The sequence below is a fragment of the Phoenix dactylifera genome, chromosome 4 (assembly GCF_009389715.1).
Source record: "Phoenix dactylifera cultivar Barhee BC4 chromosome 4, palm_55x_up_171113_PBpolish2nd_filt_p, whole genome shotgun sequence".
Classification (NCBI taxonomy): Eukaryota; Viridiplantae; Streptophyta; class Magnoliopsida; order Arecales; family Arecaceae; genus Phoenix; species Phoenix dactylifera.
The window spans coordinates 13,211,744-13,237,138 of NC_052395.1; the positions used below are offsets into that span (position 1 = coordinate 13,211,744).

The 25,395-nt window shown below is 37.4% G+C and overlaps 2 protein-coding genes across 8 annotated transcripts; one reads left to right on the forward strand and one right to left on the reverse strand.

Moving 5' to 3' along the window:
* Positions 1 to 381: 381 nt before the first annotated feature.
* Positions 382 to 8,377, reverse strand: LOC120110489. Of its 4 annotated transcripts, XM_039125590.1 has the most exons (3): positions 8,082 to 8,348; positions 3,062 to 3,130; positions 382 to 822 (listed from the first exon to the last, which is right to left on the reverse strand). In XM_039125590.1, the coding sequence occupies exons 1-3, from the start codon at positions 8,248 to 8,250 to the stop codon at positions 650 to 652; spliced, it is 411 nt and encodes a 136-aa protein (XP_038981518.1). In that variant the 5' UTR covers positions 8,251 to 8,348; the 3' UTR covers positions 382 to 649. The 4 variants fall into 4 exon arrangements, with proteins under 4 accessions (XP_038981518.1, XP_038981519.1, XP_038981516.1 ...); XM_039125591.1 differs by lacking the exon at positions 3,062 to 3,130; XM_039125588.1 differs by lacking the exons at positions 382 to 822; positions 3,062 to 3,130 and adding an exon at positions 6,546 to 7,303 and having other exon boundaries at positions 8,082 to 8,377.
* Positions 8,378 to 16,409: 8,032 nt separating this feature from the next.
* On the forward strand, positions 16,410 to 25,330 carry LOC103712706 (aspartic proteinase oryzasin-1-like). 4 transcript variants are annotated; one of them, XM_008799297.4, is made up of 14 exons: positions 16,410 to 16,589; positions 16,921 to 17,292; positions 17,426 to 17,486; positions 18,595 to 18,689; positions 18,775 to 18,887; positions 20,820 to 20,988; positions 21,125 to 21,164; positions 21,275 to 21,339; positions 22,722 to 22,835; positions 22,951 to 23,015; positions 23,129 to 23,285; positions 23,369 to 23,488; positions 24,885 to 24,973; positions 25,052 to 25,330. In XM_008799297.4, the coding sequence occupies exons 2-14, from the start codon at positions 16,927 to 16,929 to the stop codon at positions 25,134 to 25,136; spliced, it is 1,539 nt and encodes a 512-aa protein (XP_008797519.2). In that variant the 5' UTR covers positions 16,410 to 16,589; positions 16,921 to 16,926; the 3' UTR covers positions 25,137 to 25,330. The 4 variants fall into 4 exon arrangements, with proteins under 4 accessions (XP_008797519.2, XP_008797520.2, XP_008797523.2 ...); XM_008799298.4 differs by having other exon boundaries at positions 16,545 to 16,681; XM_008799301.4 differs by having other exon boundaries at positions 16,570 to 16,681; positions 16,925 to 17,292.
* The last annotated feature ends 65 nt before the right edge of the window (positions 25,331 to 25,395 follow it).

Genomic DNA, 25,395 nt, shown 5'->3' on the forward strand with positions numbered 1-25,395 from the left:
TGAGCGTCCAACCATTTTATTGTTTTCTTGAGCTACATGTTATGATTGCTTATTAAATATCCTTGTAGGAGAAGCAAATTTTACATTGCTTGTTGGATTTTCTTTTCAAATTCCTTGCGTCTACCCTGTAACACTTTTTTTGAGGGGTCACCAAAGATCAGATTTCATTTAATTTTCCTGAGTAATTAAATTCACCAATTCGATTTTCTAACTCTTATCGCGTTTAACACTTGGCAGACACCAATAGGATGGTCAGTTCTGGATATCGTTTCTGGACATGGTCAGTTCTGGCAGAACTCCGAGATACTAAGAATTTTTCTCTCTCTGTTGCATAAATATTCTGGCCTTTTTCTTATGACAAAAACCATTTCAGTGTGACTGTTTAAACTCTTATAGTATCTATTATGTTTAAACTCTCATAGTCTCAAACCAGTTCTTTTCCTGTCTTAGCTTTTACACATGGGAGCATAACAGCAAGCGAAACATTTACATAATATTCACAAATCTGTTGAACTATAGTAGAATTTCGTGGCTTAAAGCAATAGGCTCATCTGATGATTCATAACATAGCTATTGCCTAGAACAGAAGCAAGTAATGTATGACAAGGTCTGGCTTATGCGATGATCTCATCCCCCATAATAGGCTATGCTAAATGCAACAAACTACCCTCCAGAAGTAGAGCACAGGTAATACTAAATATCGAATCACCACACGAATTCCATATGCATATTCGTAAGCAGCAGCTTTCCTTCTTAGAAGATGTTCCAGGTGGAGAGAATTGATCTTGGCTGCAAGTATGAAGTCGTTTTCATTCAATCCTCCTGCATGCAACAAAAAGCAATACAATTTTAAGAGATTGAAAGGAGGGAGATGGCAATGCAAAAGAACATGTTTTTACTATAATTTCATTGTAACTGCATTACATCATTCTTCAACTAATTTCAGATAATGGATAAGCTATATGATATGATGAATATTTCTTGGTATCTATTATCAAGTTCGCAGGCCCGTTCAAATTACTAGGAAAACAAGAAAGAATTTACTAATGATATAAACGCAACTTCCAGTTTTTCTATATCAAGAAAGTAAAAAAAGGCATCAATTACTCCATAAGTGACAGAAAATGATAGTTGTCTTGCATTGATAAATTTACCAGTGAAGACCTAAAGATGTATGAACATGTATTGATGCAAGCACTGGTGCAAAAGTTTCAGCATATGTGAATTTGTTGTGGCTACTTTTTTCCATCGATTCAGCATTTTAGCACGAATATAAGTAAGTTTTAATGCTCTAATGTTAAGTTCTACTACAGGTAAATATCTACAGACTATCATCTCATCCTTACAGGCCATAGCAAAAGAAAATCAGTGTGAATTTCAGTATGACCAGAAAGGTAATTGATTGGCTTATGCACCACCATTTCCTATCTAAAAACTTGAAAGTAAATATGTCTCCAATGTAAACTAAGGCAAAACCATTTTCCTAAGATTTGCAATGGTATACAAAGTTTCAAATACAAATTACCCGAAATAAATTTATATTTCATAAAAATAATTCACGGTGTGTGCATCAATAGTCCCAGAACGACAAAAGTTGATGCCATAAACAAAGATTTGGGACCTGAAAGTTCCGTTTGGTCTGCATATCACAAAAGAACAATCTCAGCCAAAAGTAATGATTAGATAATCTCTAGCATGAATATACACAGCGTTCAGGTGGCTTGAGAAGCATGATCTTCAGAGTAAGCAAATCCTCGAGGAAAAAAAAAAAATCAAATAATGAAGTAGCATCAATTTATATTTAGAATTGATGATGCTGAGTAATTGATGCTTCAGAAGTCAGAGACAGCACTAGCCGCCCATATAATATTATATGATGAACTGGATCTTAAGCTAAACCAGCCTACAATGACAATGATCAACAAGCAGCTTGAATTGTTGCAAATGAGCAAAGCCAAAAGACCTACGAAGAACAAAGATACAGATCATTCTAACAGGTCTGATGGATCAAGGCTCCCATAAAAGCGCATAATTTTCCACTTTTCCACCAAAATGGAGGACAAAGGGAAGGAGTTGGCCTAATTGGAGGAGTATTTGGGTTCCAATTCACTTGCTATATTTGGTGTACCACTAATGTGCAGCTCTCTCTTTGTAATGGACTTTATGGAAAGCTCAAAAATGTTATGTGATACTCATTAATCAATCATTAGTTCTATAATGATAAAACAATGAGAAAGCCTAGAATCAATGATCACCATGGCATAACTGGATGATGGAAAATGAGGGGAAACAAAAAAAAAAAAAAACTCAAAAGTGTTCATAAGTCTCATCACGTCAACAAACCAATTATGAATAATTCACCAGGTCATTGATATGGATAATATCCAAATACCAAATACGTTCTATATGCGATTCATGTAAAGAAAAAGAAGTTGTTTTTGGGAAGATCAAAGAAACAACTTGTTCTTCTTTCATAAAAAATTCTTCTAATAATCCCGAACCTAATCTTTGCAAAAAAGCGCGTACCGTACTTTTATGTTTACGAGCCAAAGTTCTAGCACACGAAAATCGAAGTATATACTTTATTCGATACAAACTCTGTTTTTTTGAGGATCCACTGTGATAATGAGAAAGATTTCTACATATCCGACCAAATCGATCAATAATATCGCAATCTGATAAATCGGCCTAGATCGCCTTTATTGGTGAGATCGGATACTCAGAAAGCCAAATTTTAGTTGAAAAAATCTGCAGGACACAAATAGTGCCTTGAAGTATCATCGATTTTACACTTTTACCCTTCAGGTTGGTTTCAAAGACGGATAATAAATGCAGAAATACAGCTGTCGAAACCTGTTCCCATAGAATAATGTTACTTAGTTTCAGAAATGCACAAATTGAGGAGATATTCTTAGCAAACACCAAAACGGGCTACAAAATAGGGGCATATACCATGTGGGGTTATAAGTGGGCCCACACGTTATAAGTCTATTCCACCAAAATGGTGGAATAGACTTAAACTGCAGAATAGTCAAAACTAAGTGAATTAACATCATCTTACCAACTGAATGAATCCATATATCAATTTTGGCATTGTTCCAGCCAACCAGATGAAGGTCCAGATAATGACCTGAAAAAAGGACGTGTTGCCGGCATGTATGTTACATACATTGGTAACCACATTTAAAAATTAAATTTGAAAATCATTTCCTTATATAGATCAGTTACAAATACAAAACTCTAAGCATATCTTAAAAAATTCAATCCAAATATCAAAAGAAGACCATCCAAGATGTCATTTATGAACCATCTTTTTTCGGCTTATAGCCCCTTGAATTTAGGTCAACGTTAAAGAATACAATATGCTACACCACAAATTTATTGGCAAGGATAATATTTGATTAGAAGTGCACATAAAAAGTAATTTAGTTTTTCATCTGCTTAAGATTCATACACTCATGGCATTTCAAAATCGTAACCCCATGCTTTTCTTGGTGTCAGATCAAAGAATAAGTTAAACAATAATTACACGACAACACCAAATAGTTTTCTTAATAACCTTTTTTAACATAATGTCATTTCATAATAATAATCCCACGGTTTTCTTGGTCTCTGATGAACAAAATGAGTTAAACAATAATGATAATAGGTGAAATCATGAAAGCAATTAAGAAAATTGAGATATTGAAATATTTAGAAAAAAAATGGGAAATTGCATGCATGCATATATTCTGTATAAGGTTAAATCAACCACATGACTGTTACAAGACTAGATCTTAGGTGTTACATGGATGGAAACCATCAATTACCTTTGGATCTTAGGTGTGTTTTGATGTCAGAAGCTTATGGTGCAACTTATATAAGACATTAGTTGCTTTCAGGTTATGCCTCCTACTTGTAAAAAAACAGTTTTTTTCACCAATGGTAGATTCCAGCACTCTGGAACTGTTGATCACTGTTTTGGTCCGGCAAGGATTGATGTGATGATCTGCTGCATTTCTCGGTTATATCTAAAATTCAGATTTGGTACAGATCAAATCTGATCTTAGTTTTATCTAAAGAGATTTTTTTTTGAGAAAAATTTTCTTTAAGAGAATTGAAATGCAATTTGGTGGGTCGCAAACTGCTATTACTGTTAGTACTATTGTCACCATGACTTATTTTTTATTCTTTTGCTATTCAAGACTTTTATTTTTCTTTTGCAACGTCATTCTTCACATGTCAACTAGTTGGAGAAAAACCAATTGTTGCCCAGATGACAACCCAAGAAGGGGGGGGGGGGGGTGAATTGGGTTCTAATTAAAATTAGATTCTTAAATTTATCTATTGAGGATTATGAAAGCTTTCTTGATTTTAAACAAATGTAATTAAGTAATCTATAAGAAAGCAGTAAAGAAGTAAAGCAAGATAAACCACAATACAAACACAAAATTTTTATAGTGGTTCAGAGCCAACCTTGCTCCTACGTCCACTCCCCAAGCTTCCCTTGGGAGTTCACTATAATCCTAAGATTACAGCCCGGTTATTTTACAAGCTCACAACGCAACTTGTTGTTTTCACAGGATCACAACGAACCTGGTCGGTTTTTCATGGCTCACCGACTAAAACCACTCTGTTTGTTTTCTCGGGCTCACAAACAACCCAGTTGGTTTTACGGGCTCACCAACAAACCTTAACCCCTTGATTCAATCTCCTGATTGAATCAGGTATCAAATATCAGAGAAATAGAGTTTAAAGGTTACAAGCTTCTAAATAAACAGATATAGCAGTGTAAACTAAATGTAAAGGAAGAAGCCCTCAAACAGAATTTGCTGATGCAAGACTTGGCTTCTTCTTTATTGGATCCTCTCTTGAATACGCTGGTAGTTGAGGATCACTTCAATGAGCCTTTAATGGGAGAAGTGCTCTAAAATCACTTGAAATGCAATAACTCCTCTTTTCCGCTTTGAAAGGCTCTAACTTTTCTTTGATGGTTGATTTACTTGAATGCTCTTTCTGGAATGTGGATTCTTCTCTTCTTTTCACTTAGAACCACTTTTCATAACTTAACTCCTCGAAAACTAGCCGTTAGAGAGGAGAAAAGAGCCGTTCTGACAAAATTGCGTGTCCTGACAAAGTATCCGTTGGATTGGAGTCGACTCGTCCATCTTGGAGTCGGCTCAGCTGAAGCAAGAGACACCTCGAGAAAGTCTGGAGTCGACTCGAAATTGGGCTCTTACAAATAGGCTCTCTGTCGATCCTGTAAGAGTCGGCTCGAAGGAGTCGGGAGTCGACTCCCTCACGGCATCTTCAGGAGTGAAATGCTTGCTCTTTTCCAGAAGACGGCTCGAGTAATTCCGGAGTATGCTCGCATTCTGGTTTGTGAAAAAAATGCTCTCCGCCATTTTCTGTAAGAGCCGACTCGTGAACAGTTCGAGTCGACTCAGCCACTGTGTCGACGAAATTACCTTGCGGCTTCAATTTGTGGGAGACGGCTCGAAACTTTTGGAAGTCAACTCGCGCACTGTGGCTTGAAAACTCGTTCCTTGTCTTCCTCTGTACGAGTCGGCTCGTGAACAGTTGGAGTCGACTCGCGCTCTGCAACTTGAAAATCAGCTCTCTGTCTTTTCTATACGAGTTGGCTCGTGAACAGTTGGAGTCGACTCGCGCTCTACGACTTGAAAATTAGCTCTTTGTCTTTTCAGTACGAGTCGGCTCATGAACAGTTCGAGTCGACTCGTGCTCTGCACTCTGAAAAAAACTGCTCTCTGTCATTCCTGTAAGAGTCGACTCGTCTCATTTGGAAGTCGGCTCGAGAAAGTGCTAGACAGTAAGCATGTGCCAGAGTCGACTCGAAAATTCTGGAAGTCGACTCGAGCGCAGTGTAAAGACTTGAATGGTTCCAAACATGAGTAAAACTCAACTTAAAATCTTTGCACCATTTTCTAAGGCATTCTTTCAAGTTTAAAAGTATTTTACCTGAAACACTCACTTGACTTCATTAGTACAATATGAAATATACTCAAGTATTTTGGGCTCATCAAAATCAAACAGGGGATCAACAATCACTCAACAATCTCTCCCTTTTTGATGATGACAAGACATTGTGTATATGCAAGTGAATTTAGATATACTAAGTATTGAGTCAAAAAGATCAAAAAGAATATAATGTCTGAGTTTAGTTTATCTAAGATATGAAAGGTATGAACAATAAACTCATAACCTTAAGGCTTCCCCCTTTCATTTGGAATTGTATAAGCATTCATAAAATGCACTCAATTGTTTTGCTTATACTTACTTAATTATTCTTTTACTTTGTGTATTGCTTTTAGTCATATACTTGCAATCTATTCTTCAATTCTACTTGTTATCTTCTTTGCTTTTACAATAATTCTTCTCATGCTTTTACATTCTTCTCCCCCTTAATTAATACATTCTTATACTAATTCTTCTCCTTCTTATACCAATTCTTCTCCCCCTTTTTGTCATCAGCAAAAAATTAGTTATTAAGCAGGAAGGGAGTGATTTTTATTCAAGTCAAGTATAAGTAAGATAGATATACACAATTGTCAGGAAAAGAGAAATGCTATCATTTCATTTCATCAAAAAGTTGATTACATTTGTGATGTAAGAGTGAGTACAAAAGTGAGTATAGAAGTGACTACAAAAAGTGAGTACAATATCAGTGAAAGTCTTAGAGATCCATACATAAGATTTTAAACAAGATCAAGGAGCAGTGAATCTTGATGAGGAGGATCCCGACTGACTCTCCAGGAGCACCCGAACTGCATCACAGATGTCACCAAGATTCTGAAGGATTTCAGAGGAGGACTCTTGATAGGACTTGCTCAATTGATTTATACTTTGACTGTTTTTGTGAAGTCCTTCAAGTAGCTTGTTTGCCAGTCCTTTTGCATTCTCATTTAGCTTCTCCAGATCCCTTCTTATAGACTCTTGCAGCTTTCTTGTGTCCTCTTCGATGTTCACAAATCTTCTATACTGTCCTTGAAGAAGACACCGAAGACTGACCAGCTCTGCTCTCATGTCAGCTACCATTTGAGTGAGAGCTGCATTGGAAGGTGGGATCTTTGTAGAAGATGCTCCACTGAACTTGCCTTGGGAGGCTATCTCATCAACTATGGATGATGCAATCCTTTGTAGCTGATCCTCACTTAGTGCAGGTGGAGAGGGCTGAGTGGTAGACTGGGTAAGTCTGGAAGATGGTAAAGAAGATGGCTCTGGAGGTAATGTAGTGGGTGCAAGGGTAGGAGGAGAAGAAGGTGGGGCTCTGGTGAGTGAGGTCTCCTCTCCATAAGCAGGTCTCCTAACCCAAATTTATTGGCAAGGATAATATTTGATTAGAAGTGCACATAAAAAGTAATTAAGTTTTTCATCTGCTTAAGATTCATACACTCATGGCATTTCAAAATCGTAATCCCATGCTTTTCTTGGTGTCAGATCAAAGAATAAGTTAAACAATAATTACACGACAACACCAAATAATTTTCTTAATAATCTTTTTTAACATAATGTCATTTCATAATAATAATCCCACAATTTTGTTGGTCTCTGATGAACAAATGAGTTAAACAATAATGATAATAGGTGAAATCATGAAAGAAATTAAGAAAATTGAGATATTGAAAAATTATGAAAAAAATTTGAAATTGTATAAATGCATATATTCTGTAGCGGATTGGATGGCCTGGTACAGGGATCCGTTATCTTTTGATTTTTTTGGTTGTATTCGTACCCGTAATGCATGATACATCTGTTTTAGCAAAAAAAAAGGAAAAAAAAAAAGCCATATGCCTGTCAAAATTTCCAGCATCCTCAGTTTTAAGACGTGTATGCGATATTGATCCACCTCGAACTGGATCCCATCAATCATACTCTCCCTTTCTCTACCACGTCCTAAGGCGGAAAGGTTATACGCCCTTTTTATCGAACATTTCCAGACAACAAATAGACAGCATCAAGTCCTAATTCTTTAGAAGACATGATCAGATAAATAAGCTAGATGATGAAATCGCCTAGCGTCTAAGAAATAAGAAACATATTTGAACAACAAAATATAGGAAAGGATAGAGAAGATCGCATACCGGTCCATGACCTAGGAATGGGCTCGGAGGGACGCTTGCCAAGGGAACGAAGGAAAGGAATTAGAGCCTTTTTCTTCTTTGTGATAGAGGGTTCTTGGAAATACCGGAGAGGGTATTGAGGGAAACCAACCGACTTTAGCGAGAAACCGAGGAGCCGCACTCGATTCATCGTCGCCACCTTTGGCTTTGATTTCTGATTGGCGTAGCGGCCTCGAAGGTACGGCTGGTACGGGGAAGAAACTTGCTCACGTGATGCGTGGGCGTGGGACTGTGGGAGCTGGATAAGACCTAGTGGGCTTTGTCGTCTGGCTTCTTATCCTCGCCCTTGGGATTTTTCCGGAAATCTTATGCCATGACGAACGAACAACCTGATTTTTTCTCATAATTTTTTTAGAATTTATTTGGTTCTCAGGAGAAAAAAAATCTCTCACTCTTATATTTTTTTCTGGGCAGTTGATGCTAGATATATAATGCATAAAAAAATGGTTGTTCATATTTGATTTATCATGAAAAAAATGATGCATTCTACAGTGATTTATGTTTGGTTGAGTATCTATTTTTTGTGAAAAGTTATTTTGCCTTTAATAAAGAAAAAATCTTACTCCATTGTGTCTAAAAGTGAAAGATATTTTTCCATATCTTATGTGATTTTTTTTTCATGAAATGTGGAAATTTTATGTCCATGAAAAAGCTAAATTCCTCTCTTTTCTGAAAACTCCAACCAACTACGAAACATTTCTCTATTTTTCTGTTAATCATACTTTTTCTCCTCCTTTAAGCAAGTCTTTAGATCCATGCAAGCCATGCTATGTGTAGTCATGTACGATCGTAGACACAAAACCAAATCAAAAACAATAATACATATGATACATAAAAAAGTGGTTGTTGTATATTTAATTGATCATAAAAAAAATGATGTATTTCGTAGTGACTTATTTTTGATTGAGCATCTTTTTTTTTTTTTTTTTTTGAAAAGTTATGTACAATACCTATTATGTCTTTAATAAAAAAAAAAGATTTTAGTCGATTGTGTCTAAAAGCTAAAGAATATTTTTCTATATCATATTTTTCTATATCCCTAGCTTTTTTTTGCGGAAAACTCCAACCAACTACGACACATTTCTCTATTTTTTTCTTTAATCATACTTTTTCTCCTCCTTTAAGCTAAACGAGTCCTGAGATCCGTGCAAGCCATGTGCAGTCATATGTACAGTCGTAGACACAAAACCAAATCTAAAACAATAGTGCATATGTTTCAACTGGTAATAAACTTATAGGTGGCAATGATGGGTGGGAACTGTGATTTTGTTCACTTTCTAAATCACTACCTACTATCACAAGGTATCATTCATAAATGTTTAATCTTAAATTTATAAATAGAACTATCGGTTCTTATATAACTCGAGATAAACTTTTAAGAACCATTTACTCTTAAAAATTTTATCATATGCCCCCATATTGATAAAACTATTGCAAATTCCAACCAACAATCTCGAGAATGAAAAATAATTCAATAAAGAGAGATAATTCCAATCCTAGACTCTATGATACTCCTAGGAGTTGTTTGTCATGCAAGCATATAATATATATATATATATATATATAAACATATAAACAGATAAATAAATAAATAAATAGATTTATAGAAAACTCAAACTAAATAAGATCTACAAAAGGACATGTATGATTGCTTTCTATGAATCATGTTTTCTAAGAATTGGCAAGTTATAAAACTTGAAAAACAAAATTTATAGAAAACAAGTCTTTTCTTTTTATTTCAAAAAATTATTTATGTATATATAAAAAATGTTGCATGAGTATATATTTCAAGAAACCTCGCAAATGAACATATATGGGTAAAATATTTAGCTTCCCAAGACAATCAATATGCATTGATGTTCACAATTTATACAATTGTTTCTCACGTTTTACGTGCTGTATAGTTCAATAAATCTCGCTATTTCAGGTACAACAAAATCGGAACAGACTATGATCTGGTAGAAACTGAATTGACTTTGTCATCTTCAGATCTTTGCCTGTGATCAGCTGAGATGTGGTCAGTACCACTAACACCCCTCCGCAAGCTTATGGGGGGCAAGAGTACCATGAGCTTGTCACGTAGAATAGCAAAGCGGTGAGAACCAAGGCCTTTGGTGAAGATGTCGCCAAGTTGATCATGAGTACTGATAAACTTAACACAAACATCTTTGTTTAGTACCTTCTCGCGAATAAAGTGATAGTCCACCTCTATATATTTTGTACGGGCATGGAAAACAGGGTTGGACGCTAATGCAGTAGCGCTAATGTTGTCACACCATATCGTAGGAGGAGAAGGAAGTGAAATCTGTAAGTCACGCAAAAGCATTCGCAACCAGTAAAGTTCTGCAGTGGTGACAGAGAGGGACCTGTATTCAGCCTCAGTGCTGGACTTGGAGACAACTGATTGTTTCTTTGCTGACCACGAAATCAAACAATTGCCCAAAAAAATGCCATACCCCGATGTAGAACGACGGTCATTTGGTGAGCCTGTCCAGTCGGCGTCACAAAATGCTAGTAATGAAATAGATCCATTAGAATACTAGAGACCAAAAATCAATCGTTCCTTTAAGATAGCGGAGGACCCGCTTAGCAGCTGTTAGATGTGTAGAAGTGGGCTTGTGCATGAACTGACAGAGTTGGTTCACTGCAAAGGAGATATCGGGGCGCGTAAGGGTGCAATATTGCAACGCACCAACAAGTTGGCGAAACTCAGTGACCTGACCACTTGGCAGAGGATCAGCATCAAGAGCTGAAAGTTTGGAACCACTAGAGCAAGGAGAGTTCACAGGTTTGGCACCATCCATTTTTGACCGAAGGAGAAGATCGTAGATGTACTTTGTTTGGCGCAGATGTAAACCAGAGTAGTCACGGGAGGCTTGTACTCCCAGGAAATAATTCAGATCACCAAGTTCCTTCATTTTAAATTCACCTTTCAGCTTAGCAATGAGGAGAGCAATAACATGTGGATGAGTACCTGTAACAAGTATGTCATCCACGTAAACAAGCATGAAGATGTGAATTCTATCCCTGTGAAACAAAAACAAGGAAGTGTCGACAGATGAGGTAGTAAACCCGAGACCGAGCAGTGATTCTGAAAGTTTAGTGTACCAGGCACGAGGAGCCTGTTTTAATCCGTAGAGAGATTTCCGAAGTCTGCAGACATAGTCAGGATAATCAGGATTAATAAAACCCCCGAGTTGTTCCATGTATACCTCATCGGTGAGAAAACCATTCAAGAAGGCGTTAGACACATCTAATTGTTTAATAGGCCAATTGAATTGTACTGCTAAGGCCAAAACCACTCGGACAGTGCTCTGTTTGATAACAGGACTGAAGGTCTCTGTAAAGTCAACTCTAACTTCCTGATCGAAATCATTGGCAACGAGCCGTGCTTTATAGCGATCAAGGGAGCCATCTTCCTTCTGCTTAATCCTGTACACCCATTTATTCCATAAAATATTATGCTTAGCAGGTCTAGGACAAAGCATCCAGGTACCGTTAGCAATAAGAGCGTCGAATTCCTCACCCATTGCAGCCCTCCACTTTGGCGATAACACTGCCTTTGAATAACAGTTAGGTTCGGATGGCAAGGTTGTTACTGTTAAGGCACGAAGAGGATGTTTTGTGGCGAGAAAAAGTTTGTGATCAGGAAAGGTTTTTGGTTTTAGAGTCCCAATTTTAGAACGGGTCATCATATAGTGTCGGGAAGTATTTGGTACAGGATCAACTGCAGCAAGGTTGGGGGTGATATTGGGTTGAGTGAGAGTAGAATGATGTGAAGGAATAGGACTAGAGCCACCTAGTATGGGAGGAGTAGCATCTGGCATAAGACTATGGCTTGGTGAAGAAGGCTCAGGATTCGTAGGAGTTGGCAAGGGCAAAGAGACTATAGGAGAAGGATCAGGCAAAGTGAAGTGTGTATGAGTTTGATTTTTGTGATGATAACTGAATTAGCGATCTCACCTGATGTGTCGCCAAGAGATGCAGTAGAACATGGCAATGTCGAGTGTTGAGGAGAAGGAGTTATCGCAGGAAACCTACACTCATCAAACACAACATTCCTAGATATATAAACTCGACGAGAGACAGGGTCAAAGCAACGGTAGCCTTTCTGTTGAAAACCATATCCCAGAAAAATACACAACTTACTACGAAACATTAATTTGTGGTTATTATAGGAAGTTAGCAAAGGATAACAAGCACAACCAAATGTGCGTAACAATCTGTAATCTGGGGCAGTACCAAAGAGTTTCGTGTATGGTGAGACATGATCAAGAACTGGAGTTGGTAATCTGTTTATTAGGTAGGTTGAAGTTAGGAAAGCATCTGCCCAAAAAGTCATGGGTAGATGAGATTGTGCGAGAAGAGACAACCCCATTTCAACGACATGTCTATGTTTTCTTTCGGCGAGGCCATTCGTTGAGCGGTATATGGGCAGCTTAATCGATGATAGATCCCATGCTGAGCTAAAAATTTTTGAAATGGAGTAGAGAGGTATTCACCGCCGTTGTTGGTCTGAAATTGTTTAATTTTTGTGCTAAACAAATTTTCAACAAGCATTTTAAATTTAACAAAGCAAGTGAAGACATCATCTTTGCGTTGTAAAGGAAAGAGCCATGTGAAACAAGAAAAATCATCGATAAATAAAACATAGTACAAGCTGCCGGTTAAAGATTTGGTAGCACAAGACCAAACATCAGAATGAACTAGCTCTAAAGGAGACATAGAAACTCTAGTAGACTCAGCAAAGGGAAGCTGCTTAGCCTTGCCAAGTTGGCAGGATTCACATATGCTCTCTTTATTCAACAAACCAGAAACAGGAAGCTTATGACTCGACAAAACATGACTTAAAATAGAATAAGATGGACGACCCAATCTCGAATGCCAAATTTCAAAGGGAACTCTTACGCCGAGAAAGACCGTTGGATTGTTGTGATTTTTGAGTGTTGTTTTCCCTAAGCGAATAGGATATAGACCTCCTTCACTTTTGCCCTCGAGCATTGTCATGCTTGTCCGCATGTCCTTTACAAAAAAATGAGAATCAGTGAGTACAAAATAGCAATGGTTATCCTGACAAAATTGATTAATGGACAAGAGATTGGCTAAAGCTTTAGAACAGTGAAGGACATGTGGAAGTGTTATTTTTTTATTGTGTAAGGAAAAGGAAATAGAGCCAGTATTTGCAACTGTTAAACTTGTACCGTTACCAATAGCAATAGTATCACCACCGGTGTAAGGCTGATGCAGGGAAAGGTTTACAAGATTTGCAGTTATGTGCTGGTTGGCACCAGAATCAGCATACCAAGTATTATCTTCTGAGGGAGAAGAGCGTCGAGCCACCATTGCAGCAAGTTGAGTAACAGGAATGCGCCCTTGGTAAGAGTGATCCAGATGTTTGAAACAATCAAGTGCACCATGACCATATTTACCATAAATTTGACATTTCTCACAATTATCCTGGAATATCTGAGCACCCTGCTTGTGAGAACCAGAGGAAGACCCTGAATTGGGTTTTGGGCTGTAGTTGCGCGGAGGAGCTCTGGTGTTGTTGCCTTGCTTCTGTTTGAAGTTTCTTGAGGAGTTGTTGCTGTTGGATGGCCAAGAAAATTGTTGGTTGTTATACTTTGCCACCATAGCAAACCTACCTTCCGGTTGTACAGTTTGCAGGTGTTGTTCCAAGAGATCCTCATGAGCAAGAAGCTCAGATTGGAAGTCCTCAAAGGAGAGAGCCTGTTGGCGAGTAGCAAAGGAGAATGATGAGATAAATGATGTGTATGATGAAGTCAGACTACTTACAATATAGCCAATTAGGTCATCATCTGCTACTGGCTTGCCAACAGCAGCTAATAGATCAACAATGGCCTTGGCATTGTCTAGATAATCTTGACAAGAAGAAGAGCCTTGGCCAGTGTTTGGAGTTGACGTTTCAGACGAGCAATATGAGAAGCTGACTGCGATGCAAATCATTGGGATAGAGAAACCCAAGCCTGACGTGCAGTAGTAATACCATACTGGGTGGAGAGAACCTTAGGAGCCAGTGTAGCATTGATGATGCTAAGAATAAACTGGTCCTTCTTATGCCAGAGGGTATAGGCAAAGTTGACAGATTTAGAATTTCCATCCTCAGATGAAAGAAATTCTTCAGGAGCGGTGCCAGAACCGTCCACAAAACTCCAGAGATCATTAGACTTTAGCACAGGGGTGAACTGTGCAAGCCAAGGACGATACGAAATGGGACCATCCAACTTGACAGAAATAAGTTGTCCAATATTAGGAGCAACGAAGGCAACGAAATTCTCAGAAGAAGAAGCCATAAGATTGAAAGGATCAAAAAAAAAGAGGTTTTGCATTTGCAGAAATAGCTCTGATACCATGTAAAAAATTTAGCTTCTCAAGACAATCAATATGCATTGATATTCATAATTTATACAATTGTTTCTTACGTTTTACGTGCTGTATAGTTCAATAAATCTCGCTATTTTAGGTACAACAAAATCGGAACAGACTATGATCTGGTAGAAACTGAATTGACTTTGTCATCTTCAGATCTTTGCCTGTGATCAGCTGAGATGTGGTCAGTACCACTAACAATATGCCCCAAGTGATTTTTCTGACTTGCTAACATCATTATCTCTACAATCTTAAACCATCACATCATATTGGCATTTTGTCAAAAAAAATTGGCGAGCATAAAAAGATATTATTAAGCATAGAGAAGGATCAATTGATTGTGCATAAATCAATTTTATTTGAAGGTACAATTAAATACCGGCCTACTGAAAATAATTGCATATAAATTGATAAAACATTTTTTTTTGTCTGGTAAAAAAGTATTTAATTTCTCTAAAAATTTTGAATTTCAAGCCTCCTAATCTTTTTGAAAAAAAATTCAAGCTTTTTACCATTAAGTGAATCAAATAGCTTGGTATAGTCTATGCAAACAAAAATACCAACTATAAGTGAACAAGGAGCATATGGTTGAGCTGTTCAGCAAAACTTGCATATAAATTGATGGATGGAAATTTAGGATGGGCTCAAATTGCCAATTGCTTACCATATTCCAGACCAAGATATCCCGACTATTAGAGCAAAAATATAGCAGGTCGATATTGACAAGTCAAGTTTTTGATTATTAAGCTTAAAAAACAATGTAAATTGGCTAAAGAAAATAAAAGCGGCAAAATGCATGTATTTCCTTTTTCAATGTAAGATCTAAAAATGGTTTGGTGGCAGTATTTGTCAAATTGTAAGCTCTCTTAACCAACCCATCTCATGTAACAACTCAGGACCTTCATTCAAAATGATTAGCTGAAAGGTATTATTTGGATTCTTTGATTTTGTATAAGTATCCAAGATTTACCCAGCGAATAACCAACGTGAGACTAAACACATGTCTGTACGGGTCCTCACATACTCTCCCGTTTAAGTCTTGACATGCTCGTCATGCTAAAGGTTCAAATTCATTTAAATCTAATTACAAACATCATGATCGGTTCGTGGTCAGTGCTAATAGATCCGTGCTGCAGTGTTTCCTAGTCCACATAAGTTATAGGCCGGATCCGTTTTGATACCATTTATAACAACTCAGAACCTAATCCAAAATGACTAGATAAAAGGTATTATTTCAATTCTTTGATACTGTATAGATATTCAAAATCTATATAGTAAATAACTAATATAAAACTAAACATACGTTCACATAAATCCTCATGCATAAAGCAAGATCACAGAGATCGAACACCACAAGAGACATCTGATTTTCTATCACTCATGCTGCTGCCATGGACGGATGGACCTTATCATGCCACTCTCACACGTTCGGTGTAGCAATTTTGCGTGCAAGCAAGCCGTGCCCCGCGAGCGGCAGAAACCGAAAGGCGGTGAGAACGTGGCAACGCACCGAGAGCGGAAAGCATCGCTTAGCCTTCACGCCATCGTCCCCCTCGTTACTATACCACTTTCCTTCCGGTGCTCGAGAAGGACCAACCACGCGTCACAAGCTTGAACCCCACACGTCGGACGTAGCGTCTAATTTATTAGTGAGGCCTGTCCCAAACTCTGTCGACATAAGTTAGCTCGTATCATCGCAAATCGTTACAATCTTTATATTTACCCGAACACCCCCACACCCATACCCGCTCATGACATGACCCCACCAACCACTGGTTCCAGAGGTTATATCATATTTTTCGGTCCGGTAGCAAGACTTGCCAACTTTAAACGTATATAATATTCGCGTATCGTACTCCGCACCCTAAAATATGAACCTCGTGATGCCCCCGGCGCCATCGTGAACCCGAGGAAAACGGCAACCCGACATCTAATCCGACGGCCAATAGTTCTTGCACGAAAGATCGGACGGTCCAAAATGAAGTACGCCTCGAGTCGCTATTCCACTGACTCCTTTATAATATACCCAAGGACAGGAAGGTGAGACTTCGAGAGCGAGTTCCTGGGGTCTCGAAGAAGGTTAGTTGAGCTCCGTGCTTTTCTCGTCTTCTCCGATCGTTTTTCACCCTCCCTTCTTCATCTCCGCCTTTTGATCTCGATTCCTCTCATCGGTGAGCTAATCTGTCGCTCGATTCCGGTTTCTTTGATGCTATTTTTGGGTTTGATCACAGGTTTTCTTTGCTGGTTGAATCCTTTTTTTGGGTGTAATTTTTCGTAAACGATCTCGTTTTTACGTTGCTTTTACTATATATGATCCGATTGCGCCATGGATGGAGAAATTATAGGGTTTCGCCTCGATCGATGATCACGAGTATGATTCTTGGTTTTGTTCTTCCTGGTTGATCGGTAGGTAGCCATGGAAACTGGGCGTGGAGTTCTTGCGATCGCTGTTCTTTTGTCAATCGCTTTGGTTCCTTCGGTTGTTTTGGCCGAGGGTGATGGGTTAATCAGGATCGGGTTGAAGAAGAAACCGATGGACCAGAACAGCCGGCTGGCCGCGAGGTTGGTGGAGAAGGAGGGAAAACCCCTGGTGGCCGGAAAATATGGCCTTCGAGGCGGTCTCGAGAACGGGGACGAGACCGACATCATATCGCTCAAGAACTACATGAACGCTCAGTACTTTGGGGAGATTGGAGTCGGAACCCCGCCCCAGAAGTTCACCGTGATTTTTGATACCGGAAGCTCGAATCTGTGGGTTCCGTCTTCCAAGTGCTACTTCTCGGTGAGTGATTCTCTCTCCCTCTCCTCCCCTCCTCATGTTAAAAATGTAAAGCAATTACATTTTATTGGATATTTTTTTTATAGGTAGGAACTAAATTTAGAGGTTTGCTTACTGGTTTTATATTGGCTTGCAGGTTGCTTGCTTTTTCCATTCGAGATATAAGTCAAGCCGCTCAAGCACCTATCAGAAGAATGGTTTGTACACACTATCAGAAATTTTCTAATATAGCTTGTATATGTTTTGTTTATTGAGCTATTCGTTTTTGTTCTTAGTCTGGGTTACATGATTATATTGAAATTTGGTTGTTTTACCTTTATAAGATAATTGCATCGCAAGAGGTTGTATTGTGGTGCTGTGTTGAGGATATAGCTGTCGTAAGCCATGTAATTTTGGGGTATGGATATGTAAATCATGAAAAAATGGATTTAATTTCTCTACAAGCTGAAATGTGCTAGAAATCTTTACTACTTATTAGTCGCTTAAGGGGTGCATTATGTAGGTAGGTTATATAGATTTGTATTGATAAAATGCCACAATTTCCTAATTCAGCTGTCTGAGTCAAAACAATATTTAGGGACCCCTCCTCATAGCAATATAGTTAGCCTTGAATTTGTACATGATGGACAATTGATCATCCTTGCCTTGTATTTGTAACTTCTTGAATATGAAGCCAAAACCTTCCTGTGTTAGTGCCTTTTAAAAACAAACACCACTTGAGGTCTTCTTGTCTGTCTTGTTAAAAGAGAAAAAAAAAAAAACCCTACTTCGTTCATTTCTCCTCGTTATTTTTTGGGCATTCTTGTCATGCTTTGGGTTACGAGTTAGTCCATTCTCAATCTTAATTTTTATCCTTGGTGCATCCATACAGAAATGCACTCCATATTTTTCTCCTATTCACCTTGATGATGTTTTCCATTGTGAACTCATAGAACTTTTTAGTTCTCGCACATGCATCCAGTTGCATCATCCTGTGAACGGGTAAAAAGTTTCTCTTCTATCCCGTTCATCTTGCTGTCTCAATAGATGTTGTCTTCTAATATTTGTACTCATTTCTTGTCTTTTTATAGAAATGCTTGCAATTTCCTGCAACCTGTTTAGAATAAATTTGGTTACAGGGAGAAGTTTCCAAACAAATAATATGAAGTTCTCGCTGTTAATTTCTTTTCAAACAAATGAAATTAATTTTCCAAAGAAAACAAGTTCCCCATGCGAGTTTCCTTGCAATCACACATACACTTCAGGATTATTTTCAAAAGGAAAAGACGAAAAGTTGCAAACTTCTGGTTTCTTTCTCTTGAACAGGAAAGTCTGCGGCTATTCACTATGGAACAGGATCAGTTTCTGGTTTCTTTAGCCAAGACCATGTTGCAGTAGGCGATCTTGTTGTCAAAGACCAGGTTTGTAATCTTATAGAAACATCTATCATTATAGCGAGGAAATATCATCATGGGTTTTGTGGACTTACACTGAAGATTCCCTCAGATCTTTATTGAAGCCACTAGGGAGCCAAGTGTCACTTTCTTAGTTGCAAAATTTGACGGCATACTTGGACTTGGGTTTAAAGAAATCTCAGTTGGGAATGTAGTGCCTGTCTGGTATGTGAACCTACACTGGCCATCGTCTTTTGATATTTTGTATGGTGTAACAGATTGTAACTTTTGCATCTAGAAAATACTAGTTCTTTTTTTTTTGTTTTCTTTTATTTTCCTGATAATTATTTTTTTACAATATTTTATCTATTTGCTTTCTGAAGATCTTTTTCATTGATTTTATTATCAATGAATTAAGATAATTAATAAAAAGATGCTGGTACAATGAAGATGAGGTTGGTGGTTTTCTCCCTAGCTGCTTTTGTAATGACAATTTTCTGATTGGATTAGGTCTCTTTTCTTCCAAACCTGTGTACTTCCTGTGAAACTGTTTCATTATCATGCTAAAGAAGATGACATGCTGAAAAAATGATAACGTACTTTTGATTTGATGGGTGATTTCTTTTACCCTTTTGGGTGTAATCCTTTGTTATATGGGCTTGTGAAATTGTTCTTTTCTACCATGGGGAATTATTCATCTTTGTTTTTTTGCTCTATGTTCTATGCCCAATATGATTCTTTATGCAATGCTTTTTATTGAAAATAAATACACCACTGCTAATTGTCAATTTACACACGCTGAGATGGTATATTGAAATGCTAATATACCAATATTTTTTAAACTTTTCCTAGCAGCAAAGATATGCCTGATTAATAATCTTTAATAATCAATGATGCAAAACAATTATATTATGTCTTCCCTGGCAACTTCCATTGGTTAGCAGATGCAGTAGGTGCTAATGGAATTAAATCAGAAGAAAGTTAGCTTAAACTTTGAAATCATCATATACGAAAATATCTTGTGATGCCACTAACTTTCTTTCACTTTTCTCCTCTAAATTCAAGCAACAATATCTAGCAAACAAATTTTCTTATTAAGTTCTCCTTCATTATTTTTTTTTTATGGATAAATGAAAACCCTCAACATTGAGCAGGATAGTCTGTCCCACTGTTTTTTAACAGGGTCAATCCCGTAGCCTTTCTTTTAAGGTAATTGAATTTGTGAGAAAAGGCAATTCTAAACACTACCAAGGAATTTTCTAGATATTGCTATCGAAAACTTGTCAGTTGTGATTTTATTTTTGCCAAACTACGCACATGGTATTGACTAAAAGATATTATCTTCCATATATACATGTGGTATTAGTACGTACGTTATAAGTTCTAAAAAATTGGAGGAGTTTATTGAATTACATGCCTAAGTAGTTGGAAATAAACTATCTCAATTTGTTTAGCTATCACTATGATGGCCAAACTGTAAGCTGGTATCAGACTAATTATCCTAATTCTGAGACATTTCTTAATGTGGAATGCCGCAAGGTCTATGTTTGTTGTGGACATAATCATGGATAAGAGCACATGGCAATCTGCAGTAATGAATTATAAAGCCATAGATACATAGTTGTGATTGTCATTAAAATTTTGTGGATCAACATCTGGTGCAACTTATCAGCATGTTTTGCAAAGCAAAATATATTAGAAAAAATTTGTTGGTTGAGTGGTTAAGCTTCCTAAGGAAGAGGTGCATTTGCTAGTGAACCAGAATAGTGAGTTGATGAAGGAGGCTTGTTAGATTTTCATATTGCTTCTTGATTGCAGGGCATTTTTAAATTTGATGAATAGAGTTTGTTGGAGGCTTGTAAGAGTTTTATATTTTAAAAAATTTGATGCTTGGAAACTTCTATAGCCTTGATAATATGAACAATGATGGGCTAATTTCAAGTGCCTTCATGCTGGCTCTGTCATGTACTCTATTTTTGGAGCACTTATATACTTGTTCTATCATGTCTATACATCTTAATTTCCCATGGATGAAATGGGTGGGAGTTCTTTGGACTTTGGAGGGTTATTATTTTAATCATGATCAAGTGTTTGACAGTTAATTTGTACTTTATGTTCTTGGTGCAAATTTCTTACTGCAACTGCATATTTGTAAAGGTACAACATGGTTAATCAAGGTCTTATTAAGGAACCTGTTTTCGCTTTCTGGTTTAACCGACATGTGGATGAAGGGGAGGGAGGTGAGATTGTATTTGGTGGAGTTGATCCAAAACATTTTAAGGGTAAACACACGTATGTCCCTGTGACTCAGAAAGGTTACTGGCAGGTTGGTCTCATATTCCATTTGTTTCCTTTATTTGAATGGATACCAAGATACTTTTATTATTCATGTCCACAGCTTGCTATATTTTACCACTTATACAAATTAATTTAATAAGTTTTCCTAAAATTATTGGTTGCAGTTTAACATGGGAGATGTCCATATTGGTAACCAATCAACTGGTAATTCATATGTATTCTATTTTATACTATTGTTCTGTTCTTTTAATTTGATATTCTTGTTTGCTACAATGATTGTGGTCTCTAATTCACATGATTTATGTGCTTATTAGGATTCTGTTCTGGAGGCTGTGCAGCAATTGCTGATTCTGGAACTTCTTTGGTTGCTGGTCCAACGGTATATATTTATACAAATAGCTTATATGATATGTCAAGCCTATATTTCTTCCTCTATTATGTTTTCCTTAAAAGGAAATCATTTTGTTTCCAGATCTTCGTATAAGCATCTATATGCATTATTTTCCTGCGATGGCAATTTAAAGAAAATTAAAGTTTTTTTATACTCACATTTTTGTAATTTATCTCCTTTGCGTATTGGTGGACTGCTCTCTAAGATCTGAAAGGGATTCTTGTCATCGTCATAGTGATACATACTTTGGCTCATATGTACACTATTCCTTGTAAATATAATAACTAAATGGTGTCGTATACTGTTTCTGAACTTCTTAAAGCATCTGATTTTTCTAGCTTCATGAAATTTGCTAAACTGACTATTCAATTGGTTCTGCACTCCCACTTGTGAATTTCAGTATACTTGTGGACCACTGGAATCCCACCAAGACAAGGATTCCAAGCCCCCTTAGGCTGAAACTTGGTGTTATTTTATATTTTTTCCTTTAAAATAACACCGGCACTTTTGTCTGGGGGATGATATAGATAGTCCTTTTTATTTTTTTTCTTTATGTTGATGGTTGTTATCCAGGCATTTCTTTTTTCTATTTTGGCAAAAAGTTGAAGTGCCTTCATGATTGAATATGTGGTCATGGCTGGGCAACTTTGGATCTCTTATTAAGGTTAGAGAAGCTTCAAGCTTGATATGGCAATATATTCTTTCCTTGAATGAGCGACTTAAGGGCAAAGTAGTTGATAGTCCTGATTTTGTTTTTGATTTTGGAAAGGCGTCATAGTTGGCTGACTCTATCTAATGTATTGTGCAATTCATTGCCGCCAAAACAAAATAAGGTCTCATTACATAAAAAATAAAACATAATTTTGTAGTAACTAACTTAGACATGTTGCATAAAAAGAAAACTATAATTCCTGTAATAGTAAGTAAATTGTCAAGGATACCATAATTATATTGTAATTTACTAGACATTCATACAAAATGTGATATTACTTATTGTTTACTTGTTGGGTATTTTTGGAGGTTGATATGCCCAACACTGATACTTGGCACCGTGTGACATTACTTAACAGGAGAATACTCATAATATCATTTTGTGGCAAGAGGACAATGATGTCTGAACAATACTTTGCATTTTGCCTGACTTCTATTACTTCCAAATGCTAGGAAGGTTGCACTGCTACAAGAAGAATGACAGTCTTTGCCGCCTTTTATATTATCAAAGGACATTCATTTTTCTAAATCAAGTCGTCCAATTAATTTCTGTACACCCTGATTAGTCTCAAAATACCCTTTTTTTATAAAATGCTTTGCTTGGATGATGTTGGTAGGCTGCTGATTGATCACTAACATCACCAGCATCTTCTGTGCAGACCATTATTGCGGAAATTAATCAAAAGATTGGTGCTTCTGGTGTTGTTAGCCAAGAGTGCAAAGCTGTAGTCGCGCAATATGGGCAACAGATTCTGGATTTGTTGTTGTCTGAGGTTTGTGTTGCATTTTTTTGGCAGAATACCCTTGATTAATTTTTCAATTTTCTGACCTCAATGCTTATTAGTACGCATATCAAACAATATTTGTTGATCCTGGTTTATCTTGCAGACAGAACCAGCAAAAATTTGCTCTCAGATTGGGCTATGTGCCTTTGATGGAACCCATGGAGTTGGGTTAGACCTCAAACACTCTCTCATATATTGTGTATTTACCAAGTTCAGAAATATGTTGTTTATTGTTTTTTCTCACATAAACTTCGGTATTTTGCCTTTATCTCTCTGTGCAGCATTGGCATTGAGAGTGTGGTGAATGACAACGGGGATCTATCAGCTGGTCTTCAGAGCGATGCTATGTGTACTTCTTGTGAGATGGCAGTCATATGGATGCAAAATCAGCTGAAGCAGAACGAGACACAGGACCGCATATTGAACTATATCAATGAGGTAAATTCATTGTTAACTTTATGGTCCTATTTAAGACAACCTTTGCATATGCTATGATAATCATGTTTTGAGTTGCTTCGTAGCTATGTGAACGACTGCCTAGTCCCATGGGAGAATCCTCTGTGGATTGTGCTAGCCTTGACTCCATGCCTTCTGTTTCTTTCACTATTGGTGGTAAATCATTTGAGCTCACACCAGAACAGGTACGATGAATTTTCATGACTATCTAGCAAGCACTTAATATAAACAAGTACATGTTCCACGTGCTGATTGCCTGCAGTTTGTCAGTTAAATTTTTTTTGACGAAAATGCTGATTATGCATTGGGTCCTATTCTACATGCAATTGTCTTACAGTATCCAAAAAGTGTAAAGCAAAATTATTTTAAGGAAGAAAAAGGAAACATGAATGGGAAGAAGGATGCGTCTTCTTGGGTTTGAGGGGTAGGTTCTTATGGCACAGAAAGGGGGAAAACAACTAGGTTCATTTTCTCAATTCAGATAAACATTTTGACCACATATCTATATTATGTTATGACACTTATTAGGGAGAGGTTGGGGAAGAAGAGAATCAAGGTTTCAAAAATAGATACGAGATGGTAAAATTTACCATGAGAAAGAAAGAAATCAAAATTTGTCCTGTGTCTATGCATCTTCCTTAAGAACCCAAATAACTAAATGTCTGAGCTTTCAAATTCGAGAGTTAGTTACTTGAGACTTGAGAGAGATAGAGTAACCTCGATGATATATGCTCGTCACATTAATTTAATTTATGGATCTTCTAGGCATCCATTGATGATGTTAGACTGACATAAGAAGTGTCAGGTTGCCACCTTTTGGAGCCACACATTCTCATTAGCAAGTATCTCTACTATAATTTACCACAACACATTGCCATTCCCTCAGTTACTTTTTAAGATTTATGCTGCCGGACTTGGGAGTTGTTGATATCATGCATTCCCCCCTCCTTTTGTAAAGAAGCAGATGTTTCAGTACATTATTGATTCTTTATATATGACCGACTGCCCTTAACTCTGCTTATTAGGGCTGAGCATCAGATCATGCTCAGGATGCATCCCAGTGCCGTAGTATGAGTTGCACTTGTAAGCATGATTTCCAGTTCTCGACTTCTGAACCCACAAGTCCTTTATATGAAATGTTAGTTGCACAATAAACATTTCACTTCGGTTGGTGCTTCAACATCCTTCTCTGCCAACGCCATTTTTTTTCCTGTCCCAAGTATTATTGCTAGTTAATTTTTATCTTTATGTTGATTCAATCATTCTTTTGACCTTCTACTCGTCTAGCAATTTTATTCCTCAGTCACTTCTCGATTCTTATCCCAAGTTTTATCCAAGTCTAGCAATTTCTCCAAGGACACCGACAAAGCGATGGAGGGACATAGCATGACTTAGGAGTGGTTGTTATGTTGAGGATAATGTAATAATGTTTTATTTAAAGAAATTGAACTGTTGTGAAACTCCATGAAGAAATTGCTGTTGTTGTTGTTGTTATTGTTGTTCTTATTTCCTTTTTGTTGTGAAACTCCATGAAGAAATTGCTCTACGTGTCATTTTTGACCTGGTTATTGGGTCGTGCAGTACATTCTGAAGGTTGGTGAGGGTGCTGCGGCACAGTGCATTAGTGGATTCACTGCCTTGGATGTACCTCCTCCTCGGGGTCCTCTGTGGTAAGTGTAGTGTTGCCATTTCTCCCTTTTACTCTGTGTTCCCTGTAGACCACCGTCTGATTTATGGAACCGCTGCAGGATTTTGGGAGATGTCTTTATGGGAGTCTATCATACCGTGTTCGACTACGGGAACATGAGAGTTGGATTTGCAGAGGCTGCATGAGAAACAAATGCCTGTACTCTGTTGGACATCTAAAAAGTTTGGGCGTTTGCATTTCATGTTAAGCATTATTAGCTTGCCTATGTCCATATCTGGATTAAGATACACGTGAAGATGTATAACGACTATATCAAGCTTTCTCCTCCGACTACGGATATGTTGATATATGCTCTTTATATCACAAGCTTATTTACTTCTGCTTGGCGTTGTTCATTGAGCCGGGACTCATCCCTGGATGTTTCCAAAAGGGCCGATGTATGTA